Here is a 26,329-nt window from a genome sequence, read left to right as displayed (position 1 = left end):
CTAAAATATCAAAAAGGGAGAATTTGCTCTTATCCCCTTAATTTTTTTATTAGAATGATAATAGTGAAATAAATAATATTGGTTAATTTTTTATTCCCTGTTTGGTATTAGTAATATAACATGATATTTTAATAAAAATTATCAGATATGAACTTGAGTATAATAATAACGAAAACTAGCTAATAAAGATTTTGTCAAAGATTTTACATTCAAATAATATAATTTTGATTATCATAAAAATCCCTATATTGTTAAATATAATTTATAGTTCTAAATAGTAAGTTAACTGATGTAGAAAAAAATTCAAGCATATATATGCTAATTATAAATTTAGAGAGACCAATTGGACAAACACTTACTTAATATGCAGTTTTGCCTACTAATAATAATAAAATTAATTATCTAATTATTTCTCTAAAGTGATATAATTCCTTAATTCTGAAAAGGCACGTGTGGCTCCCCATAAATTTAGCAGGACACCGTTGGCTTCTCGTCCTATGTGGCGAAGTCTACGTCAGCGGGTCCCGGAGGACAGTCTCATGTGAGAGAATTTTGGGTGGTTCTTTCGGTGCGTGTTTCTTTCTTCCGCCCGTTTAATTTAATGTGCATTTGATCTCAGCTTTAACGGGGTTTTGCTGCTGACGTGTTCATTAATTACGGGAAAGAATGAAAGAGAGAGAGAGAGAGGGGCGCAAGTTAGCAATTGCAGGGATCACCGCATTTGAATTCGTCACCTGTCTCTCTCTCTCTCTCTCTCTTCTTTTGTCTTCTTCTTCTGCTTCGTTGGGCGGCGAAGCTCTCGATCAGATCATCTCTCGGTCTCGTGCGCGGCGGAGATCCAGAATAACGCGCGATTCCCTACAAGCGGGGCCGATCGCTTCCCCTCGTCCAGCCGAGCCCGATGATCCAAGATTCCATCGCCTTCGTCGTTGATTAGAGCATTCCGTCGCCGGTCCGTCCACGGTAGCCCTTCTTCGCCTTGGATGTCCCGTGTGTTTTGATTCGGAGGCCTGGGCGGTTTCCCGGCGTGTCGTGGAGTTCGAAGATTTCCGTCAAGATCTTTGAGCTATTCCCGAGATCCGGCGTTGTTTCAGCACCCATAGGGTCGCAAGAACCGCTGCAGTGGTTGGAATTTATCGTGAGGTCATCCTATGCTTGGTTTCCTTATGCGCTTTTAGGGTGGGGAACACCGGCATTGCGGTTCTTGATCTTGGAAGGCCTTAACCTGGGTTGAAACGCCCTCGTCCATGACCCAAGATTCCAACGCCTTCGTCGTGGATTAGGGTATCCCGTCGACAGTCCTTCCACGGCAGCCCTTCGTCTCCTTGGAGGCCCCAATTCGGAAGCCTGGTCAATTTCGTGGCGTCTCGTGGAGTTCGAGGGTTTCTTTCGGGAGTCACGACTTTCTAGGGTTCCCATCAAGATCTTTGAGTTATTTCTTAGCTCCGGAGCTGTTTCAGCAAATTGGCTGGAAAGATCCCCTGAAGTGGTCGGAATTTCTTGCAAAAATATTCTGTTCTTTGTTTCCTTGTGCGTTTTTAGTGTGGGAAACACCGGCATTGGGGTTCGTTGATCTTGGAAGGCTTTAACGTGGGTTGAAACTGCAGTTTCTGCTGCTGTTGATTTGGATGCTTGGATCGTGGGGGCTTTCATCCCTCTTGGTCTTTCCACATGCTTTGATGGAATAGAGTGAATTATTATGTGGAGTTCTGCTCCATAAGCGAAGGCTCATCTCGAGTTCGTTTATGGGGCAGCCTCAGATACTTTCTGGCAGCGTTGTATCTTCTGGCCATTATGCAGACGAGGCTTGTTCTTTGTGCATGTGTTGTGTAATTCCAGTAGGTGAATGGCAGATCCTCTGAGAAATGGTTCTGTTGAGAGGGATGTTGAGCAGGTATCATCTTGCAGCATCCGTCTTTTTTTTCCACTATCTCCTTTTTGTATGCACTGTTGTCTTATGTTTCCTTGTCATTTTGTTAGAAAAACAAATAGAGACGGTCAATCTATTATCCTAGACTTTTGATGTAAACATTGGCATGGAAAGTCTTATCTCATCCTCTCGAAACTTGGAGGTCTCCAGTGCAAAAAATCTCCTTGTCCTATGTCCTCTTCCTCTTTGAACTTTCAGATTAAATTAACACCCCCTCATTATAGGAGATGCCTGTTATAAACCTATGCCTATCCATCTTGAATCTGGTTCTTTTGTGCTGATTTCCTAGCTATATCCTTGTCATTTGATGAAGTGAGTGTTTAGTAGTTTTGATTCCCATGGTAACTCCTTGTTGTGCATAGTCCCCCAGGCAGATCTTTCATATCATTTGTGAATACACATTTTTTTTGCTAAATCATTGAGTAAAAGATGCATATGAACTCTGAAGTTATATGTATATATATCTTTCATTGGGGTTCATGACACACATGTATTATGATGCCATTCTTGTTCTGGATTTTGTGCTATGGAAAGCATGTGATAAGCAATGAAAATGAATTTTTGGATTGAGGAATTGTGTAGATTAGTTCATTTTCATTGTTCTTCTGTTTTATATATCTGCAGAAATACATCATAGGTGATTGAAATGCTTGGCTAAAGTGCCCATGTAAACATATCTTTTCTTAGAAGTTATGCTACTACCTGAACTAATAGTGACTTCTTGCCTCGAACAACTACCCTGAGATCTTTCACCCCCAAGCTCTCATAGGTTTGCACGAGCAAATAGCATCCAAACAATCATATATGACTTTTGTTATGGAGCAGGTGGACCCTAAACCGCCCCCATAATGGCCCTACTTCTATGAACTGAATTGGCCCCTTCAGAGATAGCACCAAGCAAGACGGATCTAGCCTCAGGTCGGTAAAGTGCCATCCTTTTAACCACATGTGGTGTTGTAAAATTATGTTAAACCAAAAGTGGGTAAATTGTTTTTTCTCAAAAATCATTTGACTCAAACTAACTCCAACTTTAGTGTCTTTAGCTAAATCTATTTGAAGCTGGTTGTTGTTGCACATGAGATCGAGCCTTCTCTCTATGACACCTGCATTTATTATGCAGCACATACTCCTTGACTTGTGTGCCATCAGGTACTTTATACGGTTAGCTAACTAACCCAGTTAAAAATTTGTCTATAATTTTAGGCTGCTATGGGATGAAAATCTGAAATTTGTCCCTGGTTATCTTTGGTGACACTGAAGATTGATTCTGGAATTTCTTTTCCTCAAATCATACCTATTGTATCTCTTATTTTTCTCTTTCTCTTGTTTTTTATACTCAAGATATAAGAACAAATGCTTGGCACAATTTGCCAAGTGCTATTTTTGTACTGTTGATGCTAACTATATCAGGATGCCCAGGCAATCACAGCCTTAAAGAAAGGAGCACATCTATTGAAGTATGGGCGAAGAGGGAAGCCAAAGTTTTGTCCTTTCAGGCTTTCTAATGTAAGTTGGTTTATTTACCTAGATGGATAGTACACTTATGTCATTATTCATTCTTGCTTGTATGTGCCCTTTAACTTTTAATGAATCTTAGAAATTGTTTCTTGTTATATATGATTGCTGCAGATAGTATTTTTTTTTCTCTTTTGCTGTTAAAGGTGTCGTATAACCAGCTATAATCTGAATAAGAAATCAGGAAGCTATATGTATCTAACCAGAGGATTGTTTACTTTTTGGTTCATAATTTTGTCTCATTCGATTATTTTCTAATTTTTCCAGGATGAATCTTTACTAATTTGGTATTCTGGAAAGGATGAGAAACAGCTTAAACTTTGTCAGGTTTCAAAAATCATACCTGGGCAGCGTACTGTAAGTTCAGTTCTTCATCTTCATATATCTTCTTAATGTTTATTTTCCTATGTTGACTAACAAGTTCTCTTACTATATATATTATGAAGAGTTTGTATTTTATTTGCATAAGATTATTATAGTTTTTATCATGCATCATAAACACTTACCTGCTGTATTTAGGTACTCTTTTTTCCTTTTCTTCTTTACCATGAAAATTGATGACATATCCTAAATAGAACTTTGTTGTTTGTCCCTTGGGTCTTCATGACATGGGTTCTAGAATGTTTTATATCTTTGATTATTGAACTTACAAAATCCTGTTTTAATTATTTCAGTATCTTTTTCAAATGTTCCTGAAGGTAGTGTTGTATATGTGAAGACAATTTTATGTGTTGTGGCTCTTCTTTCAGGCAATATTTCAGCGGTATCCACGGCCCGATAAAGAATACCAGTCATTTTCTCTTATATACAATGACAGATCGCTAGATCTGGTAGGCACCCATCCTTGTTCCTCATCTTTTACCCACTGGCAGGACATGCTTTCATTCTATTGTTTGTATTTTCTTGGACAATGTTCTGCAATTTCTCTTCCGAAAGTGGCCACTTGAGATACACAAAAAAACTTAATAATGCATATATTCATGGTATGTACAATTTCATATGCACAAATAGACTAATGGGTGTAGATATACTGCACAATTTGCATATATCGTTATGCTACTTGTGAAGCACATTTTCGTGATACTGTTTCCTTGAACTGAACTTAACAGATCTGCAAGGATAAGGATGAAGCTGAAGTGTGGTTTGTTGGACTGAAGGCATTGATTTCACATGGAAGTCATCAGAAGTTGAGATCCGAATCAAGAGGTGATAGGACTTCCTCTGATAGTCCATCCACGCATATTCAGAAAATCTCGCCGTTTACATCGCCCTTCAGTGGTAGTGATATCTCCCATAAGGTTAGGCAAGTCTGTTCTTAGTATAACTTCTGCAATGTATTAATCTCACTGGTTACTAGATGACCCTTTTTCTTTTTGTTTCTAAAGGATTCCAAAGATGACCAACAAGTCAATATTCCATATGAGAGCCATCCAGTCAAAAGTTTGGGAAGAGTATTTTCTGATGTGATATTGTATACTGCACCAGCCAGGAGTTTGTTTCATTCAGAATCTTTAGGTAAATCTATCTCTTCATACTCATCAGGAGCGGCAGATAATGCAAATGGCCAGGCCTCTGCAGTTGACACTGTTAGAGTAAGTCTATCTAGTGCTGTTAGCTCATCAAGCCATGGATCAGGTCATGAGGATTTTGATGCACTAGGTGATGTTTTCATTTGGGGAGAAGGTTTAGGTGATGGGGTTCTTGGTGGTGGTCTCCAAAGGGTTGGAATTTCATCGACCGCTAAGATTGATGCATCATTGCCAAAAGCCTTAGAATCAGCAGTAGCGCTTGATGTTCACAATCTAGCTTGTGGTAGGGGGCATGCAGTTTTAGTTACCAAACAAGGGGAGGTTTTTAGTTGGGGAGAGGAGTCAGGAGGTAGGCTTGGTCATGGAAATGATGCTGATGTTTCCCAGCCAAAGCTCATTGATGCCTTAAGTGGTATGAATGTTGAACTTGTAGCATGCGGAGAATATCATACATGTGCTGTCACTTTGTCAGGTGATTTATATACATGGGGTGATGGGGTGCACAGTTCAGGTCTCCTGGGCCATGGGAGTGATGTGAGTCACTGGATTCCTAAGAAAGTCTGTGGTCCAATGGAAGGTCAGCATGTGTCCTCTGTATCTTGTGGACCATGGCATACGGCCATTGTGACATCTGCAGGACAGCTGTTTACGTTTGGTGATGGAATCTTTGGTGCTCTGGGTCATGGAGATCGTAGAAGCACAAACATACCAAGAGAAGTTGAAGCTCTCAGAGGAATGCGTGCTGTCCGTGCAGCTTGTGGTGTTTGGCACACTGCTGCAATTGTGGAAATTTTGGATGCATCTTCTGATTCTGGTAGCTCTTCAACAGGGAAGCTATTCACATGGGGAGATGGCGATAAAGGTCGACTTGGACATGGTGACGGAGAAACCAGACTCCTTCCAACTTGTGTAGTATCTCTTTCTGATAGCTTTTGTAAGGTAGCTTGCGGGCATGACATAACTATTGGTTTAACAACTTCTGGACGTGTTTATACAATGGGAAGTACTGTCTATGGGCAACTTGGTAATCCTGAAGCGGATGGGAAACTTCCTACGTGTGTTGAAGGAAAGATTTACAATAGTTTTGTTGAAGAGATATCATGTGGTGCCTATCATGTTGCTGTATTGACCTCAAGAACTGAAGTCTACACTTGGGGCAAAGGAACAAATGGCCGTTTAGGCCATGGTGATAGTGACGACCGAAATACTCCAACACTTGTTGAAGCTCTGAAAGACAAACAAGTGAAGAGTGTTGTATGTGGTGCAAGTTTTACTGCCGTCATCTGTCTTCACAAGTGGATTTGTAGTGCTGACCAGTCCGTATGTGCTGGTTGTCATCTCCCTTTTGGTTTCAGAAGAAAGCGTCATAATTGTTATAATTGTGGTTCAGTCTTTTGCAAAGCATGTAGCAGCAAAAAATCTACTGGAGCTTCTTTAGCACCAAATATTAATAAGCCATATCGTGTATGTGATGAATGTTATACCAAGCTTAAGAAGGCAATGGGGGATGGTAAAATTCCTCGATTTCCAAAGCATCAAAGTGGAAGCACAAACCAGATGCCTGGTGAACTGGCTGACAAAGATTCACTTGCTCCTAGAATGCAGGGACAGTTTTCTAGGCTCTCCTCAGTTGAATCTTTTAAAAGTGAGGGTAGAGATTCTAGGGAATCAAATAATAGGCGGCATAATCCAATGCCAAATCAATTGAGAAACTTATACCCATCAAGCTCTTCAAAGTTTCTTCAAGCATCTTCAAAGAAAATATTCTCTGCTTCTGTCCCGGGTTCAAGAGTAGCTTCTCGTTCAACATCCCCTACATCATGTAAGCCAAGTTCACCACATTCAATGCCCACAGCACCTGGAATTGATCTTACTTGCATGGAAATTTTGGATGTTGATTCGAAGCCAAATAATGAGGATCTAAGACAAGAAGTCATTATGTTGCAGGCACAGGTTAGTATGTTGTTACTTCAAGTAGGTAATTTTAGTTTCTTAGCTCACCTGATGCACTCAACAAGCTTTACTAATTCCACTGAATTAGACTGCATATTCCTTTAGTACTTAAAAAACTATTAATATGGACATCGACATCAGCTTCTTGCCTTATTGATAATTGACAGCCTCTGGTGATCATATTTGTTGCTCTTGCTTCTGCAAGGATCAGTTAAAATCGATGGAAACATTTGTCTTTTGTTCTGTATTTCAATTGTGATTAAAATTTCCATTTGAAATCTTGGTTCTCATCAATCAGGGTGCCTCATAATTGATCAGTTATGTACCATGAATTGGAACTTTTTCTTCTGTAGGTAGCTGAGCTAATGTGTAAATCACGACTTCTAGAAGTGGAATTGCAGAAAGCAACAAAACAGTTGATAGACACCAAAGCAATAGCTAGTGAAGAAACTGCGAAGTGCAAGGCTGCAAAGGAAGTAATCAAGTCTCTAACCTCACAGGTAGAGTTTCTTCTTAACACATAGTATTCCTTGTGGAGCTCTTGATTCCAAAAGTTAATCGATCAGCATTAGGTACTATTCTTATGAACATGTTGGGCATATTTTTTCTCTGAAATTGCAGAATAAAAATTAAGTTTTACACATTTGATGGTTTCTTGGTTTATTATACTAAAAAAATCGACACCAATTTCTTATTCACGTTGGACTTCCTTTTCTATCACGTTCTTTTTTGCACATGGAAATTGTCATGATAGTTGCTACTTCTGAACTTCTGTAGCACTTTGAATCATAATTTCTGACGGCATGTCAGTATATCATATTGCTGAGCAATGACATGTTATATAAAATATAGTAATGTTTATTGGTTGTGCTGAGGTATACTTACCATACTAATTTGGTAGGTAATATTTAGATAAGATTCTGGGGTGGGTACTGGTACTGGTATTTAAAAGTGTGCTTTTGTTGCATGCTAGATCTCTGGGATTATATACCTACCCTGTAGTTATCTCATCTTGGAATGTTACAGCATGTCGGTTTAAGATCATTTGCTATGGTATATGTTTAGGAAAAATCATAAAATATTAGTTTAAGTGTCTCTTTAGACCTTTTATGGTACAGTTTAATTCCATAGTGGTGCATAGCTGGACCGGTGAAATATGAACTGCTCAGCGTACCGTTGTTCATAAATATAAACAATAGTCAGTGAAATATTCTCTACAAAATTTGCCGAATTTTCATAAATATAAACTTTTTTTCCCTAGTTACTCTACATGTCAATCTCACTATTCTTGTCTAGAGTCTAGAGTCTAGACAACCCTAAATTTTTGTATATTTCTTCTAAATGCTTAACATCTGATTCTTAACACATGCTTAGCCTTATATTTGAGTTATTGGGATTTTACAACATGGAAAATCTATGACCATGTGGAGTAGCATCCGCAATAAATTGTAACGTCCCAAGCATATACGGTCAGCTACATATATCTTCTCTTAACATTTAGCTCTTGTTAAGACACTATCACTAGCCAAACTAAAAGCAATCAGATCTCACTGAGTGTCTGTGAGAGTTTAAGCATGTGTGAGAGATTTAAACCTAAATAAAAAAAAGAATAAAGGCTGAAGTGGACCAGGATCACAAAAAAGAGGCCGATCTGTGTGCTGTGGTTGGCCATTAGAACGATTACTACTGCCCAGTATGGACCAGTCCAAGTGGTGGATCATATCAAACTAATTACCTTCTCCATTGTGGCCATCCCGCTATAAATCTATAAATTATCTTTATCAACATCCTCTTATACTAAAAAATTGATCCAAGATACTTATGGCCTATATGTTTCGGAACCAATTGTCCATCTATCATAATTGATTTTTGTCATTGTTTTAGCATTTCCAAAGCCGTGTTCAAGATATTTTTTATTGTTTGTCTCTATCGTTCAAGTGTAGACTAAGTTCCTATTAATCTCCCATCAATCAAATTAATATTAATAGCAAAAAACATACACATGAAAGTTTATTGTATGCAGTAAGTTTACTTGTTACTTAAATGAACATATAAGGATTTAAGCTAATCCTTGATATGAACTAACAGTCAATACATTCTAGTCTGATTGGTGCTTGAACTTGTTTGGTGGTTCACCAATTTTGCCTATTCTGGTTCTGTACTGTATCTTTTATTATGAAATGGTTTGTGGATCATATGTCAAATGAAGTTGACTGATACTGCTTTAACTTTTAAGAGGTGAACTTCATAAGTACATTTTTCATCATACTTGGCGGGGGAAATAACAGGATCACTGATCTATAAATTGCAGTATACTGTATACTTCTTTTACTGAGTAACTGGTAATCTAATCCTATGTTCAGATGAATTCTGCTTGCAGGTAGTTTATTGCAGTCGGAATCAATATGTACAGGATCAGGGAAGAATTCTTATATCTAGGATCCAAGAGAGTAAAATGTAGCAAGGTCTTCAAGAGATCCTTAGTAGAAAACCTCATCATATATCACCACAGCTAGCCCACTATTATACCTTCCACTATTAGTCCCAACAATTTTTATAGCAGTACTGTATTTTAACTCATTTCTATATTAGTTATGTACCATGCACTGTAGGCAGGACTAGTTTCTTTAACTTAAGCTACCAGAAAACTGATCCTTTAATTTGTATCTGGGCTTGTATGCCGAGGTGGCAAGATGCATCAGAAGTCTCTTTTCATGCTACCATGCTGCAATTTTATTCGGTGTTCTACTAGTTGGGTTTCTAATTCCAGTCACATCTTTGGCAGCTTAAGGTTATGGCTGAAGGAGTACCAGAAGGTTGTCTGATTTCCCATAACTGTGGATATAGCTATACATCTGACTCATTAAAACTTCCTTCCAGTGACAACATAACAAGCAACTTGCTAGCTTCACAGGTTTCCGAGTCAAACAGTAACTTGGGTAATCCACTGGCCAGCAATGGAAATCACACATTGCCTGAAGCAGCAGAATGGGTTGAACAGGCTGAACCAGGTGTTTACTTTACCATATCTTTTTTGCCTGGAGGCAATAAGTGTCTCAAGCGAGTGCGCTTTAGGTATTGTCAGTCTCCTCTTATGCATTTGTCATTATTTACCTCAATATTCTTTCTTATAGGAGTAATATCATAAAACATGGAAATTAGATGCTAGTTTGCTGTCTAATGTATGGAACTCTTGACACTTTAAATCACATATTCTTTTTTTTTGTAATCAACATAAATTTGATTCTCTCTCTAGTGTTAATATTTCTTTTGGGTCTATCTGTCAACTTTGTTGCATGCGTTTACTGCCCAATAATGTCACCAGTGCAGTTCAGATATAAGCAACTCTATAAAGCCATTGCATTGGTAGTTTTACCTTTCATTAGGAAAGGGTAGCACTTTATTTTGTCACTCTCATATTTAGGGTAAACACTTGAGAAAACTCTCAGATTAATGTCGGCTTGCATAAAATACAAGTAAAAGAAGGATAATTCATATCATGATACTGGGATGAAAATATCCCAGGCTCTTGAATGGTAGAGCTAGTTGAATAATGATTTTGATAATTAAGTTTCTATTTACATCATCTTCTGTGGTTAACTAAGGGATTGATTTTGGGACTGTAAGCGTCTTCAGTTGTATCTCCTACACATTTTGTACTTGGACTCTGTTCTTTAACTTCATCTGAGCCTTGTTCAAGTGTCCGACACTGAGAATATCCATTCACAATTTTTCAAGTCTTGAAAAGGATAACAAAAGTTATTACTCCCATTATGTTCAAGACATGTTCTTATTATCCATAAGTCTCAATACTCCACAGTTTTGGCTTAACAATTGAAAGAAGTGATTTGTCTTATGTTTTGTGCATTGTAATCAAGTTCTATTGTTCCACTTAATTAGATATGATGTCCATTTTGTCAATTTGGTTATGATAGTAGACCTATATTACTTGTTCGTGCTATTTAACATGACATTAAACAAAATTGTTTGTGCTGAAACAAAATCCAGGTTATTGTCCTAGTTGAATTTAACATGACATTAAACATTCCAACTGGTTGTGCTATTTTCAGGAACTTATTTTTCAACTGCATGAACAAGACATTAAAATTATTAAAATATTTTGTCATGCCTAGCAGCTTTGTTGATGAGTCTATTGTTTTCTCTGCAGCCGAAAAAGATTTAGTGAGCAACAAGCAGAAAAGTGGTGGTCAGAGAATCGATCATGGCTTCAGGAGAAATATACCATTCTTAGCGGTGAAAATTCTACCACTGGCTCTACTTAAGCATCTTGCAGGAAGAAAGGCTTGGTTGACTAAGCAGTGGTGCCACAAACTCTCCTCCCCCACCCCTCCCCTCCGGTAACTGTAAATATACCTACCAACCGGTGGATGATGCACATACCAGCAGTTTTGATAAGATAAATAGCCACACGTCGCTAATTGTCTTTGCTGCTGCCTTAGAGGGATGCTTGTGCAGTTGCTTTTTCTTTTCTTGTCAACCCCAAATCACAGGCTGACTTGCTCTTTGCCGAGATGCTATGTATCATCCTTGCTCCTAATTTTTTTTGCCCAAGATCCACATGAATTTTTTTTTTTTTCGGTTGAGGTTTCATCATATGTCGTCTGTAGGTTGTACTTTATATGATCGAAGTCATGGATGGAACATAGGAGGTAGTATAACCTATATAGTTAGTAATGTTCTCTAGTTAAAACTGTTCCCAAAAAAAAAAGTTATTACTGTTCTTTGATCGCTCAATAAGAAAGGGTTGGCATGAGATTGCATACGTTGGAACAGTGCTTCATCATGGATGCTTATCATCCTATTGCAGAACTCACGATCTTACGCGTTTTGAAGTGCAGAGAAACTAATGTGGATTTCTGTGAACTTTTCTATCTCAATATTATTTGTTTTTTCTCTCTTGTTACGTTGTCTTTGTTGTGGAGTGTGATCCCTTAGTCCTTGTGAATATCGTAGAATTATTATATATTAATCACATTAATTGGTTTTATAGGGAGAAAATTAATTAAAAGTATTTTCCGGTGGCCGCTCATGCGTCTCGCGTCGTTCCTTTTCCTGGTTATTGTACATGTCCGCTAGACAAGAATGTCCTCTCTACCCGCTGGTTCTGGTGGTGGGTCCCGGTTTTCTGCAATCCGGAGTCTGGTAATCAGCACGTCCACCGACCTTGACTTCGAAGCTCCCGCAGCAGCTTCCGCTCGTCTTCGATTGCCAATGCCTCGGGGGCCGGAGGCGAACCCACTCCTCCCTCCCTCGTTTTCCTCTTCCCCATAGCGACTACCAACCACATTGCCGCTCTTCCGTCCCTCCCCGGAGCCCTAGCCGCCGTCTCCCGCCGCAGCACCGGTCTAGGTATCGTATAAGGTAAGCCTTTTACTCCCTTTCTTTTGTCAATGTTTTGCAGCGCTGAAAGCCGATCTTTATATCGGTATCCCGGTTTTTTTCCTCGGCCGATCCCGACGCGGATCTGCGGATCTTTCAGGCCCCTGGTTGGCCGCTGCGAATTACAACAGTAAAGTTCAGTGTTCGACTTCAAGCCTAAGCAGATGACTAAGCAAAGGTTCTGTCTTTTTCCTTTATCTTTCTCCACGCTTTAGTGTGTGGATATAACTCTCTTTGTTTCCAATGACTACGCCAAAAAGAAACTGCTACCCTCAATGCTGCTGTCGTTGAGTGCAAGCAGCAAATTCTCCTACGACATGGTCTTTTCAACTTTAAAACAAGCAAGTATAATAAAAAAAATCGATCTTATTCTACTTAGGTAAGAGAGACTGAGCAGAATCAAACTATATGCCAGATTGATCCATCCTATGAACTTAACACGTTGTCTTATCAAGTGATATAACCTACCTATTCAAATTGACCAGCAAATAATCAATCGAATTTGCTATAAAAGGATTGATCCAATTAAAATTATATTATCTTCCATTAAGATGATGACTTGCTTGGGATGACATTATACAGTGCTTCAAAGTGGTGTTTTCTTGATTTTTTTTTATATATTAATTCTTGCCTAGATGGGGCTTAATCTCTTGTTGTTCTTTCTGGCAATGTTTGTAATTTCGTATCATACCGAAGTATCGAGCTTACCTCGGTATGGTATGAAACAAGTATACCGAGCGGTACGTTTTGATATACCACTCGGTGTGTGTATATGTATATATATATATATATATATATATATATATATATATATATATATATACACACACTCTTCTCCCTGCACAAAATAGGGCGACGAGGTGACATAGCCCCATGTTTTTGCCCGCATGGGGAGAACTCCTCGTGCAAAACAGGGTGATGAGGCGACGTCGCCTCGTGTTTTTGCCCACGTGGGGAGAAGAAACCGAGTTTGGTTTCTTCTCCCTGTGCAAAACAGGGCAATGAAGTCAGTTTTTTCTCCCCGTGCAAAACAGGGTGACGAGGCAATGTCGTCTCATGTTTCTACCCGCGTGGGTAGAAGAAATCGAGGGTTCCTTCTCCCAACGATGCTTGGTTTCTTCTCCCCACGACGTCGTTGAGGCTTCTTCTCCCCGCACAGATGAGGAGAAGTCGCTGATGATGTCGAGGCCTCGTCGCTTCAGACGAGGAGAAGGTGACATCTTATCCGCGACGTCCAGCGAGGAAGGGTGGCGACGGATCGAGATCGTTGAGGGAGAGTGGCGTCGGATTTTCTGGTTCTCCTTTTTCTTCTCCCTCTTCTTTCGGCTAATACCACCCGGTAGCGGGTGGCGATGGTTGAAATCGACCGTCACCGATCGATTTCGGATGGTAATGAGGCGGAAACAGCCCAATCGACGATATCGCCCGGTAGCGGGTGGTCCGCGTACCGGTTTGCTGGTGGATCGGTACGTACCTCCCGGTATGGGCGGTATCATTCAAAATTAAAATCCTTGCTTTCTGGTATGTTTTTTTTTTTCTAATCTTTTAGTAAAAACCTTGATTTTATGTTTTTTTTATTCTTTTGTAGGTATTGTCACATAAGGGAATAAGGATGGCATTCATTTATAACTATCACATGTTGATTATCGTCCTCTCTTTGGGTATGTTGTTTTATTGTTTGGTTGTCTTTTACTGTACCTTGCTGAACAATAATCTCTATAAACTATCATCAATTTCTTGCTGTAATTTGTGTTACATCCAGTACGAGTTGTTTTCTCTTCAATTATATTGCTGCACCCTTGCACTTTCTCTAATTGTGGATAACAGCATTGCAGTAGCATCAACTGCCAATTCATGCCTCTTCATTATATTCTACATTTCCTGTCTTGTTTTGTGTTATCTCCTTGATACACTCATTTGCTCTCTCTAATTTTGGATATTAGCAGTTTAGCACTACATTTGTATCACCTGCCAAGTTAATGCCTCTTTGCTATCTTTCTGCATTCCCTGTCTTGTTATGCATTATCTCCTGAAGTCTGGACAGCAAAGCTGATACTGCTTGAAAGGAGGTTTCTGGTTTTTGCTTTGGATCTCTTTGGACTCTTTGACAGTGTAATGTCATGTACCTTTTCTCGCATTTCAACATTTTTCTAGTGGAACCTTTTACCTTCATGGTGCATGCAAAACTAGATTAGTTATGCTTTCTTTTTTTCCACTGTTAATGCGATATATGAACATCTAAATGGAATAGCCTGAAATATTTATGCCTTTTAATTTTGGTGAGTGTGTTTTGAATGTTTTTCAGACTTTGTCAATTATAAAAGATAGATTGTACGAGTATGAATTGGTAAGATCCACAATCTATCAAACTTAATATTGCTTTGCTTGAAACTTTTATTTGGAAAATCTTCAACATTTTGATTTCTTCATCACTTCATGAAGGGTCACTTTACTAACTAATGGGTATTAAAACTTGTACTTGTTGCCAGCATCGACTTTATTACTTGTGTCTTGTGGAGAAGATGATTATTTCCACTGTGAAAGTGTTGTCAGAAATTGGGTAGAATATTCAAGTGAAGATAAAACAAAAGAAGGCGAGTTAACACTAAAGGATTTGCTGTTTTTTCTGCATGTTCCAAGAACTGGTGGACGGACATACTTCCATTGGTGGGGTTCTTATTTCCTTGTTTCTTGATTGGGATCATGTTTTTGCTTATATCGAGCCCTTTTGCTGATATGTACTTGCACACTGACAGCTTTTTGAGAAAGCTTTATACAAGTGCTCAGGAATGCCCTCGTTCCTATGATAAATTACATTTTGATCCAAGGTAGTTCTACTTAATCCTTGGTAATTGGAATTTAACTATAGGCTAAACTTTGTCACACAGTTGTTTTCTTTGATGCTTGATGCTTTTTCTTTAGTGGTTAATATGCTTCCTTACTATTTCACTTGCAAGCTTCTTGAAATAGTCTAGGCCAAAATAAGTAAATCTATTTCTGCGGAACTAAGCATGCAACTATGAGGGCCATAACATGCAGGTATAACTTATAAGGAAATATATTTGCAGTAAGCATCATTGTGGATCATTTTTAAAGAACAACTAACTGTGAATGTTCCTAACTTGCTGATGGATTTAAAGATGCATGGTATAAATTCTATAAGTTGGCAGAAGGGATAAAATTTGTTTGAAGGGTTGGTAGTTCAAGATATGACACTGTGTTGGGTGTATGAGTGGTATGATTATTGTGATCAGGCAATGGAGTGTTCAAGAGTATCCATCAAATTTTAATGACAAAGTGATGCATAAATAATTGAGATGGTATGATTCTGCACTATGGAATTTTGGAGAGCATTTTTTAAGGAAATCTGCCAGACACCACTATGTTTGAGACTCTATAGAGAGGAGAAGTTGACTGAACAATAAGTCACTAGTAAAAATTTGGAGGAACCTGCAGTTACGGCTGATATACATATAATCAGTGAGCCATAGAATATAGCCAAGGACTTGGGTTAAAGCATGCTTCTTATTCCTGACAAATCCAGTGAAGGAGATGAAGTATTATGAGGCCGGTTTGAAGAGGAATTTTTCATAGAGCTGATGAGTACTTTGTACAGGTTTCCAATCAGTAATAACTATGAATATGGTTTTGAACAATTATGATGAAAAATGATTATGTCTTCAAGGCTATACTTGTTCACCACTGTTTCAAGTGGAACCTTATAGTATTCAGCAGAATAAGAGATCCAAGTTGCCAGGGTGCAGGAAGGGGTTCAGTCAAACAAGAATAAGATGAACATATATTAACATAGCAAGTGAGACATCTGTGATGGTCAGCATGGATAAGCAACAAGAACCAAAAATTGTTACTATTAGCATTTATTCATAATAGTATAATCTGTTAAAATCTCATCAGCAAAGCCAGTGTTGGAAATTTCCTGTGTTTATATTTTTTTTCATGATATAATTCCTTTGTAAATAAGTTACTTAAATTATTTTGTTTGGTGAAAATCAGCACACTGGCTTTTAAAATCTAACTTGGCCATACATGAGTGATATCTTTTTCATAAACTTTATCAAGTACCTGAATATGTGGAAAATCATTCTCGAAACATAAAATTTTTTTAAATTAAAACGTGTGCTTTTAGAATGGCTGTTTTACTTTTCTTGTGATACTTAACACTAATAGCTGAACTCAATGATCTAGGAAACCAAATTGCAGTTTGATGGTTACTCATGATGACTATAGTTTGCTGTCCAAACTGCCTAAGGATAGGACCTCAGTTGTAACAATCTTTAGGGATCCAGTTGATCGAGTGTTCAGCACATATGAGTTTTCTGTGGAAGTCGCAGCTAGATTTCTTGGTCATCCAAATTTAACTTCAGCAACCAAGATGCCTGGACAAATACGCCGCAAGTCTCGTGGTGTCAGTACATTGGATATATGGCCATGGAAATATCTAGTTCCTTGGATGAGACAGGACCTGTTTGCCCGGGTATTTATTCTCAAACTGTTGGTGCCTTCATGTAGCTTTCTCTTGGCTTATTCTTGATAATTTCTTTCTAACCATTTTCAGCAAAATGGTGTACAGAGGGATACTAGAGAACTTGGGAGACCTAAAAAGATAAAAGAAATCACCAATCCCTATGACGTGGAAGAGATTGTCATGCCCCTACATGAGTTCATTAATGATCCCATGGCTCATGAGATCATTCACAACGGAGCAACGTTTCAAGTGCGATTCATCTTTACCTCTTTTTTCAGAGAATTTCCCTTTACAACTAGTGCAACACAAATAGGGCAGTATTCCTGCTCATGAAAAATGTAGCTAAATTTTCACTTTTGTTTTTTCACAGAAGGCATTCTTTTGTTTTATTTATATTTAGTTAAAAATTTTGTTGCATATAGATATAGGGATCATCAAGGTGTTGCTTTTCCCAAAAAAAGGAAGAATTCAAGAATTGATATAGATCAAATTGCTTCAAGTTAAGTACCTTTTGTAGATTATACTTGTTTTGTGTTGGTACTGTTCTGAGAATTGAAGGGACTTCATGGTGATGATAATTTTAAGACTAATTAGATTATATTGGTAATGTAATGATGAACTCTGTCTGCTTTAACTTGTTTGGATGCACAGTCCAAAGGATTTTTAGGCAAAAACTATTGTTAAATTTATTTTTGGATGAAGATGCTTTGTCTGTTAAATTATAAAAAAATGCAAAAGAGAAGAAAAATTAAACACCCTGCAGTCCTGACACAAAAAGAAAATTTCTATTATATTAATAGATGTAACTTTAATTTCTTGATCTTTAAGTCCGTCTATTGATCAAGCCTTTGACTTGCAGTTTTTGTTACTAAAGCTGTTTTTTAGATCTCAAAATATATTCCTCTTTTTGCTTTCAGTTCTCATTTGACTTATGTCAACTTTGTGATCCATGCATTATTTCAATATGTTATATTTTGTTTCAACTGCTTCTGTGGATTCCATTCAGGTAATGTGTCAGGTGATATCCACATTGTACCATTAACTGGATGTGGAACAGTCCTTGTTAAATTTCATTTCCTGAGATTTTAATGTACTGTCAACATATGATTTCATTTTAACAAAGTCATACAACAGGTAGCAGGACTAACGAACAACTCATATACGGTAGATTCACATGATGTGCGTAATTGTGTACAGAAACACCCAGAACTTGGCCATTTTGTACTTGAAGTTGCAAAGGTGCACTTAACTGAGGCCAGATTTCATTGCATACTACTGTGATTTATGCACATCATTCTTTGTTTTGACTAGTAGTCGCAGCTTCTAAATGCTACAGCGTAGGTTGAATCATATGCTATATGTTGGCCTCACTGAAGAGCACAAGAAATCTGCCACCATGTTTGCTAAATTGGTTGGAGCACAAGTTCTCTCCCAGTCAGAAGCCTTGAACTCTGATTTCAAGCAGGCAATATCCAACAAAACTGGTATACTGAAGACTTTATTCTTACTGTTAATCATGAAGTATCACTGCTTTTGTATTTATTTTATATGCACCGAGCTTTATATCGTGCTACTCATATCACTTGACACATGCTGTCATGTGAGGACAGTTAAACTACATGAGATTCAAAAGATGCAAGTCCTGATATAGCATAAGGTATAATATTTTGTGTCCATTGTGAGCCCTTTTCTCTCCTAGCTGATTACTTGCTCAAATAATGGAAAAAAAAGCCACCATTGGCCAAATAATTTCCGACCAAAAAATTTGTCTGGGTTATAGCAACATATTCTTCACTTGTCTTGTTGTGCTAATTCTTGTTGTATAAATGACTTTAGAAGGGCAAAAACACTTGGAAACTCTTATTCATTTTTAATCTTATTTGCAGAATCAACTTCTTTTCCAGATCCCAAAGCTAAGGGGTCAAACCAGTTTGAGGTAATTCTTCATAGAGCCTCTTTATTACTTATAATGATTATTTATGAAGCTATTACATGCCTTGTTTTTGTGACAGGGTAGCACCAACATTAGAAAAGACAGTGAAGTTCCTTCTCCAACACATTTTGAACCGACAAGAGAAAATGTAATACCATTTATAAAGTTTAATTTGATTAAAATTTTGCTCTTTTTATTATTGAATCATGGACTTGATACCTTTTGTTTCATTTCTTTATTAGATTATTAGTTTCAGATTTTTGTTGGCATGTTGTTCTTTGTTCTGCACAAGTAATATCTTCATTACTGTCAGATGTCGGTTGGAACGTTGATGGAGATCTATGAATCATGCATTTCTACTTTACGAAAATCTCAAGCATCTCGCCGTACTATGTCTCTGAAAAGGGTTGCTCCTGTAAACTTCTCAAAGCAGGTAGGCTGCGGGAGATAGTAAGAAGTTCTGAATTATTATTGTACACTGACACCTTTCTTAATGTTTCATTGTGTTCACTAATTTGTGCATATTGGTGCAAGTTCCCATGAACTAACATGATATTGAAGATCAGTTGTCAAATACTTTCAGTCGGGTACTCGGTTAAAAAATTTCTCTCCTACACTTCTATACTTCGTAACCAGTCATCTTTAGTTATTTACTGTAATTGCTTTTTTCTAGGGAGCCAAGAACAACAGAAATAGCCTGGACATAGATATAGTGGTTCTTTTGATTCATATTTCCTTGGCAATTGCAAGTGCCTAAAAACTGGTTACCCACAATATGTTTTGTTTTTGCATTTTATCTCATATTCCTTTTTGTACACAGTTGTCTGGCATAATACTACCAATTGCAAAGGTCTCAAGTTCGATGTGTAGATTTTATTGGTGCCAGTTAAGTAACTATTTATATGTTCAGAAGATGGTGAAAAGACCTTCCGCCATTGAATCTTTAGTAGTAATAATGGGTGTTTTACTTCTCTAAATAGCATCTTATGATGAGTTACGTTGCTCTTTCACATTCAGGAATTTCTTTTTCACGCATGTTCTATTATTCAACAACTTAAACTCTTATTGAAATCTCTTAGCATTATTAAAAGGCATAGGAAATGCTATACACTATAAAGCAAAGGTGGTTCAGGGGTGGGGTTGGGTTGAGGCCGTTGAAGTTGGAATTTGGAGTTGACTGTTACTGCCTGTAAATGGGATCTTAATTGCAAGTGGACATGGATTTATCCCATTAATATATTTCCAGGTTTGTACTTTTTTGCTATGGTGCTTGGACCAGGCAATATTCCCCTCTGAGCCTATGTTGACACAATGTGCAATATTCCAAATAATTCTTAGTTGATTCCACATGGTGGAGAAGAAGAATAAGAGGAGGGAAGAAGAAGACGGAAAAGAATAAAAATTAGAGGCAGAAGAAGGGAAAAAGAGCATCATGCACACCTCCAGTCACTTTCTTTTGTTGCTGTTGGCATTATTTGAGAGCAAATGAGCGAGAAAAGGTCGGAGGAGAAGGGGCCTGAGAGAAATAAGGTGAGAGATAACCGGAAGAAGTAAAACCTCCTCATTTATTAAATCCTGTCAGTCGTGGGATTCAAATCCTATGGTTCTTCTTATCCCATAGTCAAAAAAGGATTTGTTTCCAACATTTCAGTCATTCTTTGATGAGAAGAAAGAGAAGAGGAGAGAGAAGAAAATAAGAGAAACAAATAGAAGTAAAAGAGAATACAAAAGAGACAAATTGAACATACTCTAAAATAGTTGAATATGTTTTTGTATATATATTGTCATGATGACTAATTTTCAAAATATTTTAATGTATATCATTTTTTAATTTGCAACTGTATCTCTGTGGCTGTCTTGAATTTGAACCTTTTTATCTCCAAAACCAAAACTAGAATATTAGCCATGTAAGACTCTAAGAACCATATTTGTGTCCGACATCCATACATAGATTCACTTCTCTATTTCTTTATAGAGTGTTGTTTTACTTTGATCATCACCTATTATTAGAATATTTAATCACTCTGAGTACTTATGTTGGAGTCAAAATCGGGTTATTTTATGCAACAAACAAGCATTTCCTAAAGTTTTCATGTGCTAGTTTCTTGATTAGGTGTATTATTCACGCCATGACTAAAATGGGATAAGGTGCTTCAGATATCCATGTGCTGATCAGCAAGTAAATTGGATTTTCAGGCACGCGTTTCTGTTCCTATGACGGTTCTGCAGCAAATCCAATATCTGAACAATCTTGATGTGGAACTTTACAAACATGCTCAAAATATATTCATGCTGCAGCAAAAACATCTCATGCAAAATGCTGAAGACATTTTTGTTCAACCAGATGGAGACCTGATGGCTGAAGTGGTTAGTCTTAAACAGTGGGTTTTATTTATTAGACAGTGAGGCTTAAAAAAATATGTTAGTCCTTTGAGATTCCATTTCCAGCTACCTTGTTGTAGTGAGAAAATAGATTTTAAATATATTTTAGTGAGAACATAGAAAATAGAGTGTTCAAGATAGAGAAAGGTGGAAATTTCATGTATATCCTCCTATATTTCAGTGCAAATTAATTGAATTCTGGTTTACACCTTGAAGATGCAAATTTTAAGTGGAAAGTTTGGCGGTGAGAAAATGTTTTGATATTTCTGTGATCTGTATGAAAACATGAACTCAGACAAATGCTTGTGATATCCTCCAAGTTAATTTCTTTTTATATTATTTATGAATTCATCATTGAGTAGTACTTGAAGTATCTTATCTATTATTCAGAAATATTTAGCTCATGATTACTTGTTAATATTCATTATGCTCTATGCATTTGTTGATTTTTCTGTTAGCTTGTAATTCCAATTCTTGAAGAAGTGCATATCTTACCCATTGCAATTAAATATTTAGGTCATTGTATTATTTCTTGTAGTTTATTCATTGAGAGCCATTCTCTTGTTTCAATTAGACCGAGATTTCAATTTTCTTGAGAGGCTTATATCTTTATTAGCTGATAGTTTTTTGAAACTTGTGCTTGTTTCTGCTGGTAGTTCATACTTCATACGGCTTGATTTGATGTATCTTAACTTATCAGCAACATTCTATGTGCAGAAAAAGATAAAGAAGCCTGAGTACAACTTGTAATAATATCGATGTTGTAAAGTTGGGCTGACAATAGATCTTATTGCTGATGCTGCAGGAACCGCAGAAGGCTGCTTCTGGCAGCTTCTACAGATGTTTACCATGGAGGCTCTTCTTAGCCATTGCGTTGCTAATGATTATCGTTCTTATCGTGCTGGCCACAACTACAAGCAGAAGAACCGAAAAACTTAAGATATAGTGATAGAGATTGACAACTGCATAACCTTGTTCATGTTGACACTAATAGCTGGGTGGAAAGGTTTTGTGGGTTAGGAGATGACACAACAAAGGCCTGATTGGTGAGGATTTATGCTTACCGAGTGGCAGAACCACACAACTCTTGCAGCAGAAATTTAGAGAAGCATGCAGTGTAATGACAGGATTTAACATTATTTTGTGCTGCAGCTTGTTTGCCAGCAGCCTTGTGTGAGATTTTGTTCAAGACATATGAATACTTAGAACAATGTTACTCATGTCAACATCAAGTTCAACACACATAAATGGTGATGACCATGGTGTAGCCTGTGTTCCTCAAATACTTGCAGAAAGGTCAGTGTTTGTGTGTGGACACATTTTTAATGATCATGGAATACTTGCAACTCATGGATGATGTTTATATTTATAATAGGGCAACCATATGAATTTTCTCATATGCAACAAACCAAAGAATCAATCATCCCATTTTCATGCAAATGTTTATCATTCAACCAATCCTCCAGATAAGTAATATGACATATGAAAACCTCTTTACCTCTTGACAGAATCAATAACTTTACCAGTTGACATAATGAAACATGTCCACATATAAATCTACTAGTTGCCAAGTGACTCTATCTCAGTTCTGCTGAAATCAACCTCTCAAAAGCAAATCATAATCTTAACATTGGCCAAGACTCAACGTGTTGTAGTTTAGGAACTCAAAGCTGAAGACCTACAACAAACTTGAGAGAACAAACACCAGGAAAAGGTAAACACAGTAGTGGGTAAAAAGAGAAGATCAAAGCCTCCACACTAGGAAGCCAATCAATTCTAAGATCATACAGAGCAAAAACATCATTTTTACATTAAGTGAACAACTCGAAGGAACTGTGATCTGATTTGTTGACATTGAAACAAAAACATGTAGATATATGAGTCATCTTATCACGGACAAAATTGTAAACAAGAATTTGATATAATGCTTCTTTATACAGAATATATAGCACTTACTTAATAATTTCATTTTGATTAATTTCTATAGTCGTTTCAAGCTTATGAATATAGATTATATATAGTCATTGCATAAAGGTAAAACCGTCTAGAAACAAATCATTCATGTAGTCATTTTAAGAATTTTTTAACTTTACAGAGTGGTATAAAGTATCAATTAGCATATCATTCAAGAACTATCTGAAGGACACATGGTTGGATGGGCATTTCGGGTAGTGTCTATGGCCGATTCGCTATCTTGTTCCGTAGCAGTGTCATATGGGTACTTGTGGGGATTTTTGATTGCGATAGACTATTTTAGACCCTTTGTCATACAACTGTTCAGAGCTTGCAGAATCTATATTTGTAATTTGCATTGTCTATTAAGTGTTTGGTGAAATGACTACTTATGGGATCTTAGGTTAAACACTTTCTCTAACCCATTTTCTTTTTTACAAGTTCTTAAGGAACCATAAAAGATTTTGGGGAGGTTGACCATTTGCGAACGGACAACAATGGTATCACATGACCTAGGCAAAACCAACTAAGTCCATAATAAATGGTATTAGAGTGGGATAAGCACATTTAGAAACACTTAGCATGCAAATATGAGGGATCTAGTAGTGCTGCATTGAGGGCAACCAGCATGCGTGACCGTTTGAGGGAAACAAGCGTAGAGACATGGGGAAAGGAGTCCTTCAGAAGAGCGGATATCCGAGATTAGCATTTAGAGGAATAACTAACCTTTTTATATAAGAGGCACCACGAGGACAAGCGAGTTGGGAAGAACACGTAGCGTACAAAGGTTTTGATGGTTGAGTTCAAGCTATGGCTCGACATTGGTAACCAAACTTGATAGTGCTTAAGACAAGTGGGACGCTTGGCAAAGGATAAGACCATGCAAGGAGAGATGAGTTGCTTAATGATAAAAAAAGTTATGCAAAGCTCATAGATGTGAGGGAAATTGTTAACTCGAAGACTTCAATACTCATGCAAGGGCTTGTATACGAATGATGGACTATTTGTGATAATCCTAAGGTGATCAAAACTTCAAGGAGCATTGAAACTTTCTCTTCAGCATAGGAATGATACGTTTGTAGGAGGTTGAAATGTATAATAAGTTTAATATTTTACTAGATTTCTCTTACTCCAACGAGATAAATATCCAAGAAGGATAAGTCTCACTTCTCTAAAGAGAAAATCATATATAATAGTTTACACATTGAAAAGTGATATCTCAATATAATAGTTCCACAAAGCTTAATGGACCGAGTGAATGATAAGGTGTCATTGCATGATCTCGCATGAGATAATGCGTTAGTGGATGCATTGTAAGATCAAGTGAGGGAGCAATCCAAAACAATACCAAATGAAAGCACACTTAGAGTCGATGTGGAGATTAGACTCAACAAAGGGTTGACTAGTAGAACAATAAGCGCGAGGGCCACAATCAGCTCAATGCAAATCGAGGGGCGTAGTAACAAAGCGTAAAACTTGGTAAAATGTCCAAACCATATGAAGTGAGTCGGCATAAAAATTGAAATATTAAATAGAGGCACAAAGCTTTCTTTGGATTGAGGTCAATGATACAAACTTTTACAAAGGCAAGAGCGAGATCATGTCATTTCATGGGTCTCTCAATCTAATGGAGCGGACTTATGTTGCATGGTGCCAAAGTCGAAGAGAGCTTCTAGGCACATGCACTTTATTTCGGTAAAGCATTTGATGGTGGAACTAAGGTGACTCAACTTGTAGAGATAAAGTTGGGGTCGGAAGACCTCGGCACAAGGCAAGAGGATATGAAGGTGTGTACTTTTGAAAAACATGTTATATGTCATAATGTTGCTATTTGAGTTGCCACGAAGGAAGCAGTGTATAGCGAAGATTGTGTTGGGGGGCAAGAACCCCAGATATAGATAATGGCGTATCAATTTTAGTAAGTTGGTGGACTTCAAGAGCTGCTAGCTGACAAACTATCCTAAAGCTACGCTTCGTCCGAGTGTGACATGAGAGTAGGTGGATTAAAGTCGATTATCAAAGGAGCAAATACAATCGGAGGTGGTGGAGGCCTTGCGATGTGCCAGTAAAGGCCACATATAGAGCGATCGTAGTCCAAGTTCATCCCATAAGGATCAGAATGCAATAGAGATATCACCAGAAGGCAACATATTATAACAAATTATGGTGAAATAGTTTGAGGCAATGCAAAACACACGGGACAAGTCTCACGAGGGATTTGATCATACAAAGGTATGATCTAGAGCTATTGGGAGCATCACTTTAGTAAGCAACACAATAACAATAAGGGCTATGGATTCAAGGAATGAATGTCATGGTACCACAAAGACGGATCTTACGTGCGTGTATCGAATTTTGCATTGGATGAAAGCATACGAGGGTTGTATACCATTGAGAGACAATTTTAAATGCAAGTAGCCCCATGAAGGAGACGTGGTCATACAAATATATGATCGAAATGGTTGGAGAGTTGGACTATTCTAGAGCTCATATTCACTTAAGAGAGCCCAAAAAGTCAGAGGACAAGATCGAGTAAGCGAATATTGCTACCAAGGACACAAAGGAGAATAGAATTGACACAAGCCCTATAACATGATAACAAAAGCGATGCATGAAAGTTGTAATTTATCTTTCTATCAATTAAGAGAAATTATTCAGATAACACAGAGGTGTTAAAGCAGGTGGTCGAAAGGGGCGAGGAAGTGACAACGAGTCCAAAGGGACTTAGCTACCCAAAACCAAGTATCAATTAGAATGAATGTGGACTCGAAGGAGTGTCATAGTATTGCAGAGATATATCTATCAATCGCGAAGAAAGGAATGCAAATATGAGGTGATGGATAGCAAGGCCATAGGCATGGTAGTGCCATGGTACTACAGAAGTGAAATTTTCATACAGTCATCGATCCATTGTCTCATGAAGGGAGAGTGCTTAGTCATGAAATAGGCCGAGGAGGTGGAGAATGTAAAGACAAATTCCAAGTACTGAGGCAAGGTTGAAAAGAAAAGACCAAGGTACTTCGTAAGATTAGTGTCAACGAGCTTCTTATCAAAATAGCTGAAAGTAAGAGACTTTGGGTCGATATATGAGTGCTTGACTAATGAACAAAATAGGCAGTATGCAATGCTATACCTTTTCTTTTTAGAGGAGTAGATGATAAAAATGATAAAGAAGATGGTACAATCCCAAAGGCAACCAAAACTATTAGAGATTTGCTTCAAGTTAGGGTAAAATTTTACTCTTTTCA

General features: G+C 37.6%; 2 protein-coding genes across 9 annotated transcripts; both read left to right on the top strand.

Annotated features, from left to right (window-relative positions):
• The first annotated feature begins 705 nt into the window (after positions 1-705).
• On the top strand, positions 706-11,846 carry LOC103992424 (PH, RCC1 and FYVE domains-containing protein 1). Of its 4 annotated transcripts, none has more exons than XM_065192838.1 (9): positions 707-1,894; positions 3,350-3,436; positions 3,713-3,802; positions 4,195-4,275; positions 4,555-4,743; positions 4,831-6,927; positions 7,281-7,427; positions 9,713-9,743; positions 9,842-9,996. In XM_065192838.1, exons 1-9 carry the CDS (start codon positions 1,847-1,849, stop codon positions 9,859-9,861), a joined length of 2,790 nt encoding a protein of 929 aa, XP_065048910.1. In that variant the 5' UTR covers positions 707-1,846; the 3' UTR covers positions 9,862-9,996. The 4 variants fall into 4 exon arrangements, with proteins under 4 accessions (XP_018684665.2, XP_065048910.1, XP_018684666.2 ...); XM_009412113.3 differs by adding an exon at positions 11,096-11,846 and having other exon boundaries at positions 708-1,894; positions 9,713-10,002; XM_018829120.2 differs by lacking the exons at positions 9,713-9,743; positions 9,842-9,996 and adding an exon at positions 9,308-9,706 and having other exon boundaries at positions 706-1,894.
• Positions 11,847-11,992: 146 nt separating this feature from the next.
• LOC103992423 (protein-tyrosine sulfotransferase) lies at positions 11,993-22,500 on the top strand. Of its 5 annotated transcripts, XM_018829124.2 has the most exons (14): positions 11,993-12,309; positions 12,428-12,505; positions 13,916-13,988; positions 14,817-14,994; positions 15,084-15,155; positions 16,534-16,822; positions 16,904-17,062; positions 17,948-18,052; positions 18,150-18,297; positions 18,700-18,749; positions 18,826-18,894; positions 19,060-19,179; positions 20,943-21,113; positions 21,934-22,500. In XM_018829124.2, the coding sequence occupies exons 3-14, from the start codon at positions 13,940-13,942 to the stop codon at positions 22,072-22,074; spliced, it is 1,551 nt and encodes a 516-aa protein (XP_018684669.2). In that variant the 5' UTR covers positions 11,993-12,309; positions 12,428-12,505; positions 13,916-13,939; the 3' UTR covers positions 22,075-22,500. The 5 variants fall into 5 exon arrangements, with proteins under 5 accessions (XP_018684669.2, XP_018684670.2, XP_018684667.2 ...); XM_018829125.2 differs by lacking the exon at positions 12,428-12,505 and having other exon boundaries at positions 16,919-17,062; XM_018829122.2 differs by lacking the exon at positions 12,428-12,505.
• Positions 22,501-26,329: the final 3,829 nt, after the last annotated feature.

Source organism: Musa acuminata, chromosome BXJ1-7 (genome assembly GCF_036884655.1).
Source record: "Musa acuminata AAA Group cultivar baxijiao chromosome BXJ1-7, Cavendish_Baxijiao_AAA, whole genome shotgun sequence".
Classification (NCBI taxonomy): Eukaryota; Viridiplantae; Streptophyta; class Magnoliopsida; order Zingiberales; family Musaceae; genus Musa; species Musa acuminata.
Note: the sequence above shows the minus strand (reverse complement) of the source record. Positions and strands in the feature narration are given on the sequence as shown.